General features: G+C 36.3%; 2 protein-coding genes across 3 annotated transcripts; both read right to left on the bottom strand.

Moving 5' to 3' along the window:
• Window positions 1-3,782: 3,782 nt before the first annotated feature.
• On the bottom strand, window positions 3,783-8,902 carry LOC119644353 (phosphoribosylformylglycinamidine synthase-like). Of its 2 annotated transcripts, none has more exons than XM_038043894.1 (7): window positions 8,479-8,902; window positions 8,126-8,380; window positions 7,123-8,048; window positions 6,729-7,069; window positions 6,460-6,674; window positions 4,602-6,405; window positions 3,783-4,549 (listed from the first exon to the last, which is right to left on the bottom strand). In XM_038043894.1, the coding sequence occupies exons 2-7, from the start codon at window positions 8,201-8,203 to the stop codon at window positions 3,852-3,854; spliced, it is 4,062 nt and encodes a 1,353-aa protein (XP_037899822.1). In that variant the 5' UTR covers window positions 8,204-8,380; window positions 8,479-8,902; the 3' UTR covers window positions 3,783-3,851. The 2 variants fall into 2 exon arrangements, with proteins under 2 accessions (XP_037899822.1, XP_037899823.1); XM_038043895.1 differs by having other exon boundaries at window positions 8,126-8,278.
• Window positions 8,903-10,334: 1,432 nt separating this feature from the next.
• On the bottom strand, window positions 10,335-11,765 carry LOC119644354 (protein slowmo-like). The gene is made up of 2 exons (XM_038043896.1): window positions 11,656-11,765; window positions 10,335-11,544 (listed from the first exon to the last, which is right to left on the bottom strand). Exon 2 carries the CDS (start codon window positions 11,432-11,434, stop codon window positions 10,787-10,789), a length of 648 nt encoding a protein of 215 aa, XP_037899824.1. The 5' UTR covers window positions 11,435-11,544; window positions 11,656-11,765; the 3' UTR covers window positions 10,335-10,786.
• Between the last annotated feature and the right edge of the window lie 2,357 nt (window positions 11,766-14,122).

The raw sequence follows: 14,122 nt of genomic DNA, 5'->3' as shown, positions 1-14,122 counted from the left end.
TTTAAAATTCTACCAAGAAACCGAAGAGATTTCACCTGATCAACCTTAGTACCTTTGACAAAGAGCCTGATTTCACGTTTAGAACCTTTGGCAAAATAAATAGTATTTGTTTTGCTGGTGTTAAAATATAAATTGAGATCAGCGCATGCGTCGAAAAAAATTTAGCTTTCATCGAGCGATTATTGACAGCAGCTGAAAAAAATGAGTCCGCAGATACAATTAGGAAATCATCTGCATATTGAAAAATATGAGTTTTGTCATTTTGAAGATCATGCAAAGAAGCTGTGTATAGATTGAAGAGTATGGAGCTTAAATAACTGCCTTGTGGGATACCACCACATATTTCAACTTTTTTGGTACCCATCATCAACACACGCTTGGATAAAAAATTAAGTACCCACAGCCGTATTTGAAAAGGAGTCGAAAAGTTTAAGAGAATTCTACTAAGCTTAATCAAGTTGACACAGTCAAAGGCTTTGCTGATGTCCAGGGAAAGCATGACAACCATTTTACCTGCTTCTTTTAAGCTGGCTATGAGAAAAGATAGTTCGTTAACGTATATATTCGTAGATTTGCGTTTTTGATAGGCGTAAGAACGAGCTGGAATAATGTTCTCAGTTTTCAAGAAATCACTTAGTCTCTCCTTAACCATGAGGTTGATAGTATTTATGAATGCAGATATTAGTGAAATTGGTCTGAAGTTACTTAAATCATTTAAGTCTTTACCTGCCTTAAGAATAGGAACTACTTTGATATATCGCAAATCTGAGGCTATAAAGTTAGTGGACCAGCAGTTGGTAATTGCATGCAAGAGAGTGCTAAAGCTTCCTCCAGACAGTGCTCTGAGCATGTAATACTTAACTCCATCACATCCTGCAGCGGTAGCTCTCTTTCTGGTTGTGTTGTTGAGCCCTCTAAAAGGAATTGAAGGTATTGTAATCGGATTGACATTTGAAATATACCTCTTGAGCATATCCAAATATCTTTTTTATCTGCTCATTCCACACATCACAACCCGTTAATTTTCGACTAGAATGTCGATGACCATTAATGTAATTCCAGAAAGAACATGGGTTACCGTTGCCACATAACTCTTTAATCGCAATAGCTCTGTGTGTCCTTTTCACCTTTCTAACTGCAGACCTCCATTCTTTCAGTGTTTTCATATCTTCCATGTAGTTGGCTGGATTGGCATATTTACTCATTTTTTTCCTTGCAGCTTGGTTTTTGCGAAAAAGTGTTGACTGGGAAAAGTTCCCCCAAGGTTTAGGTGAGAAGGACTCAATGTCAAGAAAGTCGGTTCTAGCAAACCTAATCACAGACCGAAAGGCACTTTGAATTGATGATAAATCGGAAGGAAGATCAGCTTTAGAAAGGTGATTCATAAGCAAGTTGCGTGAAATGAAATTTTCTATTTTCTTAACGGAATTGTTGCAATCGTGGAATAAAATGGGAGAGTGCTGACTTTTGCCAATGGAAACGTTGGATGTGTCCCAGTTGAATGATAAAATAGTTAAATTCGAGAAAGTTAGACCCAAGATACTGCTCGCCGTGCGACCATTCTGGTTACAGTGAAAGGTAGTATTGCCATTAATTAAGACACTGAAACTGCTGGAATTGATGGCATTTACAAGAATTTTGCTGCTGTTGGTGGAAAGCTGATCGTAATACAAGCAATGTCTTGCATTGAAATCGCCAGCTAGTATCACATTTTTTTCGCCGTCAAGAAAGTCACATAATCTCTGAATTTCATCACGAAAGGTGTGTACATCGAGACTGGGCGGAAAATAGCACAATGCTATGAAAAGATTCGGTTTAAGGTTGATGATGATAATGTCAACGGCAGAGTTATAGGGAATACGTCTGAAATTGACACCTTTTTTAACTAATATGCTAACACCACCATAGCCATTATTTCGTCATTTGGTGACTGAAGAACAATTCGGAACTTAGACTTCAAAATAATTTTCATCTTTCAGAAAAACTTCACTTAAGATGCAGAAATCAATCTTATTTGAGTTCAAGTAAAAGTCCAAAAACCACAGATTACGTCGAACACATTGGATATTACATTGAAAAGGGACATCACATTTAGGATGTGATGTTCCTTCCAAGGAAACCCAACGGATTTGCTCATAGCGTTGGGTGCTTGAACGGGGCGAGAATAGGCACAGACAGACATTTTCTCTTCAAATTTTTTAATAAGATTATGAGGGATCATCGGAGGGATACTTTCTTTAATCTTTTAAGTTCTGAGGAACGCAAACAGTTATTGGAAATTACTGGACGCTGAAGACTTGTTCCAGACGGCTTGAGGGGTGAACTGAGAGAAGGTCTGGTGGCTGAACTGACAGGAGCTTCGGAACGAACCGATTTTCTTTTGACGACAACATTAAATTTATTTTTTGTTAAAATTTTATTGGCATTTTCATTGTCGTCCTTACAAGAAATGGCAGACGCGTTCCCCTCTGGAGAGAAGTTGCCGCCGTAGGACGTGTCGTCAAGACATTCGAAGTAATTAGACGAAAACTTGTCTTTTACCTCTTTATACCAAAGATTTCTAATTGCCATGATGCTTGTTGAGAGTGTTGTGCTCATCTGAACCACAGGACAAACACTTCATCTTCTCACAGGTCACACACTTCGGAGGTTTCCCACAGTTTAGGCATCTGCTCTCCTTAGCTTTACAAAACTTTGAAACGTGACCGTACCTACCGCACTTAAAGCGTTGCTTTAAGGTTGGTGCAAAGTACTCAACCGGTAGATGACAATAATTGAATTTAATTGATTTAGGGAGGGTTTTACCTTTCAAGCCGATTTAGATGCTGATGTTGTTTTGGTTGATATCACGATGTTCCCCGAAAAAAAGAATCACAACGAAAAGACAAAAAATTTTATATATTGCTTTTTAATTTTTCTCTCACTTTCTTCTTCTTCCTTCCCTCCTTTTCTTCCTTTAAATGTTTTTCAAAAAATTTGGTTACTTTATTGAACCTCTTTTCTTTCCTTTCTTTTTCCTTTTTTAAATATTTAAATTCTCGTTTTTTTCTTTCTTCTTATTTACTTTTTTTTCTTTCCACTAACACTGGTAAAACACAAAAATTATCCAGCTGCCGCTTGCAGAGATGACGTGTTGTATCAAGTGTGAATGAAAGTGGAAGGGAGAATAAATTTTTATTCGAAAATAAATTCACCAAAGATTTGTATAGTTCTTTATTTTAGTATATTTTGAGAAAAAAATTGTTTTTTTGTCGTTTTTATTGGTTTTTAAATTTTTATTTTTTTGCTTTTTTTTGTTTTTCTTTCTTTTTCCACTAACACAGAAAAAATGTTCAGCTGCCGTTTGCTAAACTTCTTGTCGAAGTGTCGATTGTGGTGGAAAAAAAGCTATACTGACGTATAAGCCAGGAATTTTATTGGCTTATTTCATCTTAACATCAAAAAAAAAAGATAAAAAGCACTAGTCATATTTACAGATAGCAAAAAATGCTCTAAAAACATCTCCCGTAACTACCTCTTTTCAGATGCATTAAGCTCTCTAGCAAACACACCCTAGTCGGCACTAAGCTGACTTTTGAAGATCAACAATCTACCCCAAAATTGAAAAAAAAAGAAGTTATAATTCTTTTGCATCTTAAACTTCATTGGGAGATCATGAGTAAATCGATGGTGATTAATCAAAAGTGTATGTACACCTTTTGCGATTCTAGGGCATAGTTCTATGGTATTTATCAAATCTAATAATGCCTTTAGGGCTGGCATTCAAAATTATGAAATATGAGTATTTTTAAAAATAATATAAAAAGCATTTATTACAATATACAGAGATAAAAAGAGATATTTCGAATGTTTTATTCCGCGGTGCACCATTCGTTGGCCGTATTAAACATGATTTGCCATGGGCTAACTCCTTTCGTAATCTGAAAACCTGGGGAAATATAAGGCCATTCAAACATTGCATGGCAACGTTCCGGATGAGGCATCATAGCCAAATGTCGACCATCTGGAGAGCAAAGACCTGCGATGCCTTCAGCGCTGCCGTTAGGATTCATGGGATACACTTCTGTAGGCTTCGCATTGTCATCTACATAGTGCAAAGTCACACACTGTTTTTCTTTAAGGTTGTGTAAAATTTCGGGTGTACGGAAAGAAAAACGGCCCTCACCATGAGCAACCCAGCACCCGAGTACTGATCCATTCAATTTGCTTAACATCATGGCTTTGCTATTCGCAATGCGTAAAGTTGCCCAGCGGCATTCAAAACGTTCCGATTTATTATGCAATAAAGCAACATCAGGCACATCTACTATTTGTTTAACAGTACTTTCATCAAAGGAACCAACCCAACCGATTAAACTCATTAATTGACACCCATTGCAAATCCCTAATGAAAAAGTATCCTTGCGTTGCTTGAAAGTTTGAAATTGCGGAGCTAGCGTCTCGCTGAACATTATGTTTGCAGCCCATCCTTTAGCGGAACCTAAAGTATCAGCATAGCTAAAACCGCCAGGGAATATCACTCCACGATAGCGATCCAAAGTAGTTTTACCTGAAGGGAATATGTTAGTAAAAAATACGCACTCTTTTTCTGCAAAACTTACCTTCAAGTAAATCGGACATAGTAACATCGTGTACTTCAAAATTCGCCTTTAATAAGCTAGCCATCATTTCCCGATCGCTATTAATACCTTCTTCCCGTAACACTGCCACGCGGATCGAACGAGTGGCGCGTTTCAGTATCAATTCTGAGTTGAGATCTACGGCACAAAAATATTTAGGCCCTGTGCGATAATCCAAAGTGTTGAATTCTTCTATGGCACAATCCGCATTTGTTTGCAACTTCTCCAATTCAAAACTAATACGCTCCCACTGTTTGAAAAGTGTTTTCACGTTGCTGTGAAGTAGAGTTCTTCCTTTGGCTGAAACAGTAATTGTCGAATCCAGCCCGTATCCTTTAGCACAACCTACCACATAGTTAGGAACAGAAGCCGCGCTAAAAGCGGCCTGGACTTCCGATAAACAGGAAGGATGTATCTCAAGGACCCAACCGCATTCTTCAGCATACAGTATAGCCAATTCGGGATTCTGCATAGCTCTACTAGCTTCATCTAAACTTTTATGTGGGATTTGGTCTATAACATTCGTTAAATTCACTTGGAGCCCTGACAAACCAGCAAAGGCCATTTCCAGCAAACAAATCAATAAGCCGCCGTCACTAATGTCATGACCAGCCAGCAAGTTGCCTTGAGAGAGTAGTTTTTGCGTAACCTTGAAAGCATTACTGAGTACATCTGTCCGTAAAACGTTAGGACATTCGTTGCCTTGTTGACTGTGGACTTGAGCTAAAGCACTTCCACCTAGGCGAAATTTGCCTTCAATATTAATCCACAAGAGTACTGTTTCTAACCCGTGCGCTGAACCTTTGATATCAGGTGTAATCTTAACGTTTATATCAGGACAGGGAGCGTAGGTCGAAATTACTAAAGTTCCCGGTGATTTAACGGTCCTTTCACCTATTTTTGCAGCCATTGATAGAGAGTCTTTACCCCCATCGACGGCAATTTTGAGTTCCTTCATTATTTTGCACATTTCTTGGCAGGCATCGAACATGCGTGCGCCTTCACCAGGCAATTTAGCAGCCCACATCCAATTTCCCGAACACTTAACATCGGCCAGCTCAGTAATCTTAACAAACACTAAATTAGATATGGCCTCAGCAACCGACATGCGCGCCATGGCGCCAGCATTTAAAAGACCTTTTATTGGCTGCGTTCCTAGTGAAGAAGCCAAGCCCTCTTTGCTATAGTGAGAAACAGCTACTAAAGCGAAATCGGCTAAAGGTGTATGTAACGGACCTACACATTGCTGTTGCGCTACCAGGCCACTCACGCACCGGTCGACTTTGTTGGTTAGATAACGCTTGCTTCCTACGCTTACTAAACTCAGAACACGTTCTAGACTGCCGGCGTAATCAAATTTGTGTTCAAGTTGCAATGGCAGCAGATGAGTTGCCAAGCGTTGAAGATGATACTCACGTTTAGGCATTTCCCCCAAAACATGTTTAAGTTCCAAGTCAAATGGCATGGGACCAAAGTCCGTACGATTCACTTTGGGGTTTAGAGCCTTATCAAAATCAGCAGAACTTTCCAAAAGACTAACACGTCCATCCCCCGTTACAATTCCAACAAAACATATGGGACAACGTTCTCGTGCACAAATTCTCTCCAGCAAACTACGGTCTTGCGGTCTACATAAAATAGCATCGTTCTCCTGATATTCAGCTCCCCACAACTCCAAAGCATTGATAGTGGGATCGCCCAATTGAAATTCCTTGGAGAAAATTATCGCACCAGCAAACCCAGGTTCAACTAATTCTTTTAGAACATTGCCATTACCGCCCGCTCCCTAAGAAAAACTCATATTTATATTATTCAACGAAAGGATACTTCAACACTCTACCTGGTCATGTATAGCTAAGATCGGATTTCGATCGCCCATTTCAATGCATGCTCTGACAACGCGATTTAATTTATTTTCCATCTCGGCATCACCGCGTTGAACAGCATTAAAATCTAAAGCGGAATCATTGGAACCTTGCACCTCTACAGAGCTGGCAGCACCGCCACCCACTCCGATGCGATAAACAGGACCACCAATTTTTGCCAACAACATGCCTTAAAAAAAATTTGTAGCCTAATTGAAAAGAAAGTAGCACGCAGCTATCTCACCATGCTTTGGATCAAGTTTTTGTCTCATTGAAGACTCCATCACACCCATGCCACCGCTAAACATAATCGGCTTCACGTATTCATCGCGTTCACCTTGAGCATTAGTGAGGCCATACGAGCACACAAATCCAGTAATAAGAGGCTCGCCAAATTTGTTACCGTAGTCAGAAGCCCCATTACTAGCTTCAATTAATATCTTTAGAGGCTTTGAAAACGAGGAGGGATAGACATAATTGGGATTTTCATAGGACTGGGGAAAACCGGGTATATTAAGACAACCCACACAATAACCGGCAGTTCCGGCAATTGGTAAGCCACCGCGGCCAACTCCTTGAACATCTCTAAAGAAGAAAAAGAAAAAATAAAAAACCTATGCGTATATTTACGAGCGAACCTCAAACGACCACCAGTGCCAGTACTTGCGCCGCTAAAAGGGGCTACAGCCGTTGGCATATTATGGGTTTCAGCGGTGAAAATCAAATCTGATTCTACTGATTGTACTACTATTGCTCCTGGGCCGTCAAAGCGCTGCGGCCGAATGGTAAGATGCTTAAAACCTTTTATGGCGCTGCTGTTGTCACTAAATTTAATAGTATTATTCGCGTTAGTATGGGACTGAGTACCCATAATCATGCGTATCAAAGATTGGGGCTGCTCAATTCCATCCACTATCATTTTGCCACGGAAGAACCAATGACGGGAATGTTCACTATTACTTTGAGCACAATCAAATAGTTCTACAGTCGTTGGGTTTCGTTTCAATGTTTTCTCAAAAAGATTTGTATAATATTCTAAATCCCAATCACTGAAAGACAAGCCCAATTTGTCATTGACCTCTTCCAAAGCTTTTCGACCTCGTTCCATCACCGGCACAGAATACCAAGATTCTTGAGATTGTGGCAATTGCTCGTTGAAACTGTTTGTAGGCAAATTGTCTCTAGTATAACGACATTCAGTCATGCGATCGCTTAACAATTCCATTAACTTATCAGTGTCCGGAATATTTCCGGTATAACCAATCAGATAACGAACAGAACTTTCCAATCGTATAACTTGTGTAAGCCCCACATTCTGACATATATTCACGCAATTAGTAGAAAAAGCAGTTGAAAAGTTGAATCGCGGACCGACTTCAATAAGAATAGTCTCATTTTCACCGGCCGGCAACAGCGACTGCAAGTGTAAACTGCTCCTATCACCTTGTGGGTGTTTAAGCAACCACCTTAGCAATGACTCAGCCTTTGATTTGATTTGTATCGGAATTGAAGTCTCAACATGATAACATTTTTCCGCTTGTAAAGTTGCAACATTTGGAAAATTCTGCAAAAACGATTTATGACTTAATTACAATGGCAAAAAACATCTACAGAAAATTCTTCAAAACAATTTTAACGTACATTTTGTAACTGTTTTAAAATTTTTTGTCGATGGGCTGCTATATCGGCGTCAATAGTAAAGAAGCGTAGAATTGCCATTGTTTAGAATCGCTCTATTTGCTAACTAGTACAAAATTCGAATGATAATAGTGATCGCTGGTGTTGAGTGCGAAACTAGATTATAGGAAAACAGATTTATTTGCAATCATATTACTTCGGTGTTTTTTTTTATTCTCTAGTATGTTTATAATCAGTTCCTAACTGAACGGGTTATCTCTGTGGAGATTAAAGATTTACATATTATAAACATATAAATATATATATATATATATATATATATATATATATATATATTTATGTATATTTATACATACATGTATATGTGTACATACGTACACATATGTATGGATGCGAAAACTTCCTGCAGCACAAGCTTTCTAAAGTTTGCGGGAAAAGTAGATAGAACTAGTGAAAATAATTCAGAATTTTCGATTTGTTCGGCAGCATGCTTATAATTTTTTTTATTTCCTTTTTTAATGAAAGTAAAAGAAATAAATTCATGCTTTTACGAAGAAAAAATTTCACAAACAAGTTACATATTTATTAATATGTCCACTTTAATATATTTTCTATTTAAAACACTTTACAACTAATTTAATAGTGCACTGCCCGTATGTATTCAAGTGTACACTTTTCTCTTCTTAACGCAAAGTCTACACACTCGACGCAATTTTTAATGTGACTCTAATAATGAGCACTTTCCCACACGTGTCTTTATTTTGTAAATTTAATTAAGAGATACAAGATAAGACGAATGTGTATTTTTATCAAAGACAACTTTCGAAATATACTTCGTTGTCTCTGGGTTTTATGTTACAGTCTCTATTTGTACTGAAATTTTAAAATATGTCAACTAAAAAGAAGAAATTTGTTCTTTTTGTTTGCAATTGCAATGTTATCTTATTATACTAAAAAATATGCGAAATGTCATCTTTCGTTGATATTATTATTATTGATTTAGAAAAAAAATAGCTTAATCAATTTGTGACTCCACCAACGAAAAACGAAAATCAGCTATATTTTGAACATTTTCGGAAGTAATGATCTTCAAACTCTTTAAATTTCGTCTTCGTTTTGGCTACTAAGAATACTTCGCTTAAATTGAAATGGATAGCGAACCGTTTATTAAGAGAATCTAAACTAGTTCTCTTTTATACTGTTTTATACTTCTTTTAAAAATCTAGTCCGTTTTTGGTTTCTTGTATTTTTTTCCTGTAAAGAGGCAGAGGTTGGAAAAGTAGTGCTATTAAACAAAACCAAGTAGTCAATGTTTCAGTCTCCTACAATTTAAAGTCAAATTAAAGGCAGCGAATGTCAGTGTTCAGATCTCTAACAGCAGAAGCTTTTCACAAAATAATTTTATATTATTAATACTTTTCTTTCTTATGTATTAAAATGTTTTAGTCCGCAAAATAGTGAATTAGAAGCTATTGAATTGTATATATTTATGATACGAGTTGTGTAGGATGTGCTATGTGTGTGGAGCAGCTAAATCTGCGTCTTGCTTAAATCAATGATTACTCAATACACATGAGTATCCCGTACCAATAGATCTTGTTCCTTGCAATAATTACGTAGAGATATCTGCAACCATTTTTAATTACCTTACTCGTTCTTTAAATTTTCATTACATACTGTTTAACGCTGAATTTTCCTAGTTGTTTGTAGTAGGAGGAAAGTTAGTAAAAATTTTAAGTGCCAGTGGCTTTATGTAAGCAATCAGGCGCAATAGTTGGTAATGCCTTTTGTCTTCTCTTCATGACACTATCCCCGTGCTCAGATATGCACGTACACAACCGTAATGTTAAATGCGAAATAATAAGTGCAATATGTCAACAAAACAATTCTCTTGGCACCAGAGTAACAAGTTACTACTCAGTATCGTACATGTGAAGGCATTTTTACGTTGTATATATATGTGTATGTGGATACAGTCAAAATATTGTGTTAATTTAACTGCACAATAAGAAAATGTACTCTTCCAAAACTAATCGAATTGTTTTATGATAACGTTAATTGTACAAGAAATATACAATTTTTTGAAATAGCTTTTGCTAGCTTCTTTTTAATTAGATTGGTGAATCTAAATATACATTAAATTGTTACTTCATAATATTTCCTCACATGGCCACAACAATTATTCTTCTATCAACTAGCCTTTACTCTACGATATATAGGTAAAAACGATTTTAAACTTCGCATAACAGGTGTTTATATTTAAATTAAATAGTATACATGTCAGTAGAGTAGCTCACTTAATATGCTCTCTAAACAATTGTATGTGAATCGTGAGGCGCCCAATATTCGTTATCAAGCCCAATTGTATAAGAAATTATGAATGATTTGGACGACGAATATGCTAATAAAAATACAATACATAATTAACTAAATAAAAGGCGAATAAATTTTGAGCATTATCAAATAACATATTCCTGTGTGAAAATCATTCACATAAAGAACTTTTAATCGACTAGCGAAACGTTCCACAATCATTCTTCTTCAAAAAACCACAAACAAATGTACATTAATTATGTTATGTATACTGTTTTTAGCCCTATTCCATTTTCCTTTCATTTTATCTTCCCTTTGGATTTGGTCTTTTAATATTTGATTGTTGTAAATCTAAATGTGCATATGTTTGGCGGCTTGGGCGTGGATTTCATCCATACTTTTGCGCGCACTCTCGGTCATATCATCGAGAGAACGCCGCGTAGACAGAATAAGATCATCTGTGCTTTTAGCAGCTGTCTCGGCGATTCCCATAACCTCGGAGTTAATTCGTCCTATCACCCATTCCAGCCCCTGACGACCTTTGCCAGCGTTTTTACTGATTGTAGATGTTAATAAGTCCTCCATATAATGAGATAGCGGAACACCACGTACACTCACTGAAGCCTCTTGCTTTAAGAGAGTTTTCCCCGAATCTGTGGGGTGAGGTTCGTAATATAGCACTTCATCTACAGATATGTGTCGACAAAATGTTAAATTAATAGTTTTTAGCATCATTTGTCGTTTGTTTGGATCTACTGTGGAACGCTCGCTAGCAAAACAAATCTTCGCAGAGCCTATTAGTTGATGGGTCCATTTCGGAAAATACCATTTTGATTGTACCAAGCGGTGCGTGTGTAATACTCCATCAACTACTTTACGTTCCACAACATCGGTGCCAATGATTGACGGTGTCATTGGATTCGGATATTTTCGCCATGCAGCTTGTGTTACTGTTTCCCACGGATGATTGAAGGTATGCTCTGACGTCCAAATTTTCATTACGCAAGTTTCTTTTGAATATTGTTTTGTCGTTTATTGATTTCCGTGCTAAGCAGTAGTAGAGACCACCAACACTAGCTACTTTTCGGGCTGTGCTGCAATGCAGCGGTCTGTTTTTAAAAAAGTATGAAAAACAACAATCAATTCAGAAAAAATTCAACATAAAATTTAAGGATTTAAAAAAATATTTTTTACTAATTTTTTAAAATGCACGTAATAACCTTTGATTATGGAAATGAAAAAAACGCAATCGTTCACAAGTAGCTGAAGCAATACCCCTAAAAATGCAGAGTTGCAAAGCTGATTGGTTTTAATAACAATTTTTAAGAAATGAAAATTCAAATAATTGGTTAATGTGTTTAATTGATTGCAATGATTACAAAAAAGTGAAATGCAGCAATTATTTATTTAGTCAATACTATACGATTAGTAAATATAATTAATATATATAACAGTAAGGTATTTGAAAAAAGAAAGTGCCGTTTGCACGAGCAATAAAAATTTCAATGTCATTGAAAGTCAGTACTCAAAATAGCAACTACAACAAAACGTAAAGGGAAAGATTTTATTCCATATGATTAAGACGTAGGCATGAGCGGCAAGAAAATTAGGGACTATAGAGCTAAACACCATATATGAATGTGTGTTGAACTTCATACAATAATAAAAAAGTAAACACAATATATGAAAGTTTATTGCTCATTATACCCTAAACAAACCAAAACGCGTAAAGCGCTGACGAATACCTTGCAGCGTGTATTGCTGAAGTGATGCGGTATATCAAACAAGTCAAACGCATAGCAAAACCTGCAAGGCAAGCTACAGCTGATTTTTCTTGACGTGTCTTTCTTGTGTTAATATGTATTTTTTCCTCTTCTGCAAAAAAAATAAATAAATAAAAAGAAGAGAAAGTGTTCGTATTACGCAAAAATTTAATGATTATTATTTAATGTGAGAGATTACGCTATAGAACTACTTTTGCAGTTTCAGCAACTTTCAGCTTTTTCATAAGACATTTCCATGCTCTTGCACTCTATCATTTCTGACACTACGAAATTCACTTCACGCTGTATTATCTTATAATCATTTGAAGGAAATCGCAGAATATTTTGTCTCAAAAATCTAGATAAAATAAAACAAGAAAATGAAATGATATTAAGCTATCAACTTTATTAAAATTCAAACGAGGAACCACGTGTTCACAAAGAATCTTTTTTACTCAATTCAGCAAGTCATCTGTTGTCGATTTGCTGGCTCGCAGAAGAAGAAAAATAACTAGTCAATAAGTTTGCGATTTCGTTCTTATTTTTAATTTAAAAAGAAAGCAGAACAAAAAAATAGAATATTTTAAATTTTCTTTAATTTTTATAATTTCGGTAAGCGTTCCCCGGGATAGCATCCATTATATGCAAAATGGAATCATTCTCTCGCCCAATCGAAATGATTTCGAAATTTAGTATTTTTTTTTTGGATGTTGAGTTAATATGGATCAAAACAATAAATTTGTGGCTTGTATGTCCAGACAATAAATAGTAGTAACTGTTAGCAAGAAACGTTTATAAAACAACAAAAAAAAAAAAAAAAAGAAACGGCCGTAATAGCTAAAGCCACTATATTAAGTGCAAATGTAGATTGTTAAGTTGGTGAAAGTGATATAACAAAACGATGTTTCAAACTTTGGAAAATTTATTATCTATTAAAAAGATAAATTCGCTTTTCTTATAAAGCAAGTTAGTTTTCGAGATGACGTTCATTTTTTGCTACAAAGAGATCGAGGAGACCGCCGTCGAATTTGAAGAAGCCAGAAGAACTAATGCCACCAAGTATGCGACATGTAAAAATTAGATGCTCAGCAGGCTCACTAATATTATGAACTTCACAAAAGCCACAGGGTATTGCACGAATCGTTTTTAAATATACTTTATCGTTTTCAAATATACTTTATCGCATTCATGAGTCTAAAAAGAATTTTGATTTCCCAGGAGTTAAAGGAAGCCTCTGATAAAGCTTTAAAGTGAAATATGTGATTTATTTTACAGAAACGGCCATTGGATTTAACACGCGCAATCTCTGTATATGCACCATTTAGTTGTTCAAAGATGTGATTGCGAATTGCCGGAATTGGGAGTGTATATGATGGACAAAATTTTCCCACCAACTTGAGCTCTTTTTGCATGAAAGTCGGCTTTTTCTTTTAAACAAAAAGCTGCCGTGACCAGGTACCCAAACAAGGTGGCAGTCATCCACTTGAGATTCATGTAACATCCTGTGTATATCAAACACATATTAATTTTCTGCATCTCTTTTATTTATTAAAAGTAAAGCTTCTTGGCAGTACAAAAAAGAGCTCTTTCGGAAACGGACCATTCACCAGAAATGACATTGAGAATATGTTAAAGAGTTGAGGGGATCAGTCCAATACGACTTTTTAATATTCGATTTTCAAATGTTTGTATACGTTTCTCAATATATTTTGGGAAATTGCAACATGTGGAATGTGCAAATTCAATTTTGGACCTGACTAAAGATTTGTATACTGTCAGAGCCTGACTGATTGTTAGTCATGAGTTTAATGATGTTACATCCAGATTGACAGTCTTTGAAGGCTTTCTCATAATGCCCACGAAGGCTTAAACTGTCGTTTAAAATTCTACCAAGAAACCGAAGAGATTTCACCTGATCAACCTT

The sequence above is a fragment of the Glossina fuscipes genome, unplaced genomic scaffold (assembly GCF_014805625.2).
Source record: "Glossina fuscipes isolate IAEA_lab_2018 unplaced genomic scaffold, Yale_Gfus_2 112967, whole genome shotgun sequence".
Lineage (NCBI taxonomy): Eukaryota > Metazoa > Arthropoda > Insecta > Diptera > Glossinidae > Glossina > Glossina fuscipes.
The sequence above is the reverse complement of the archived record's forward strand: the minus strand, read 5'-3'. Positions and strand labels throughout refer to the sequence as shown.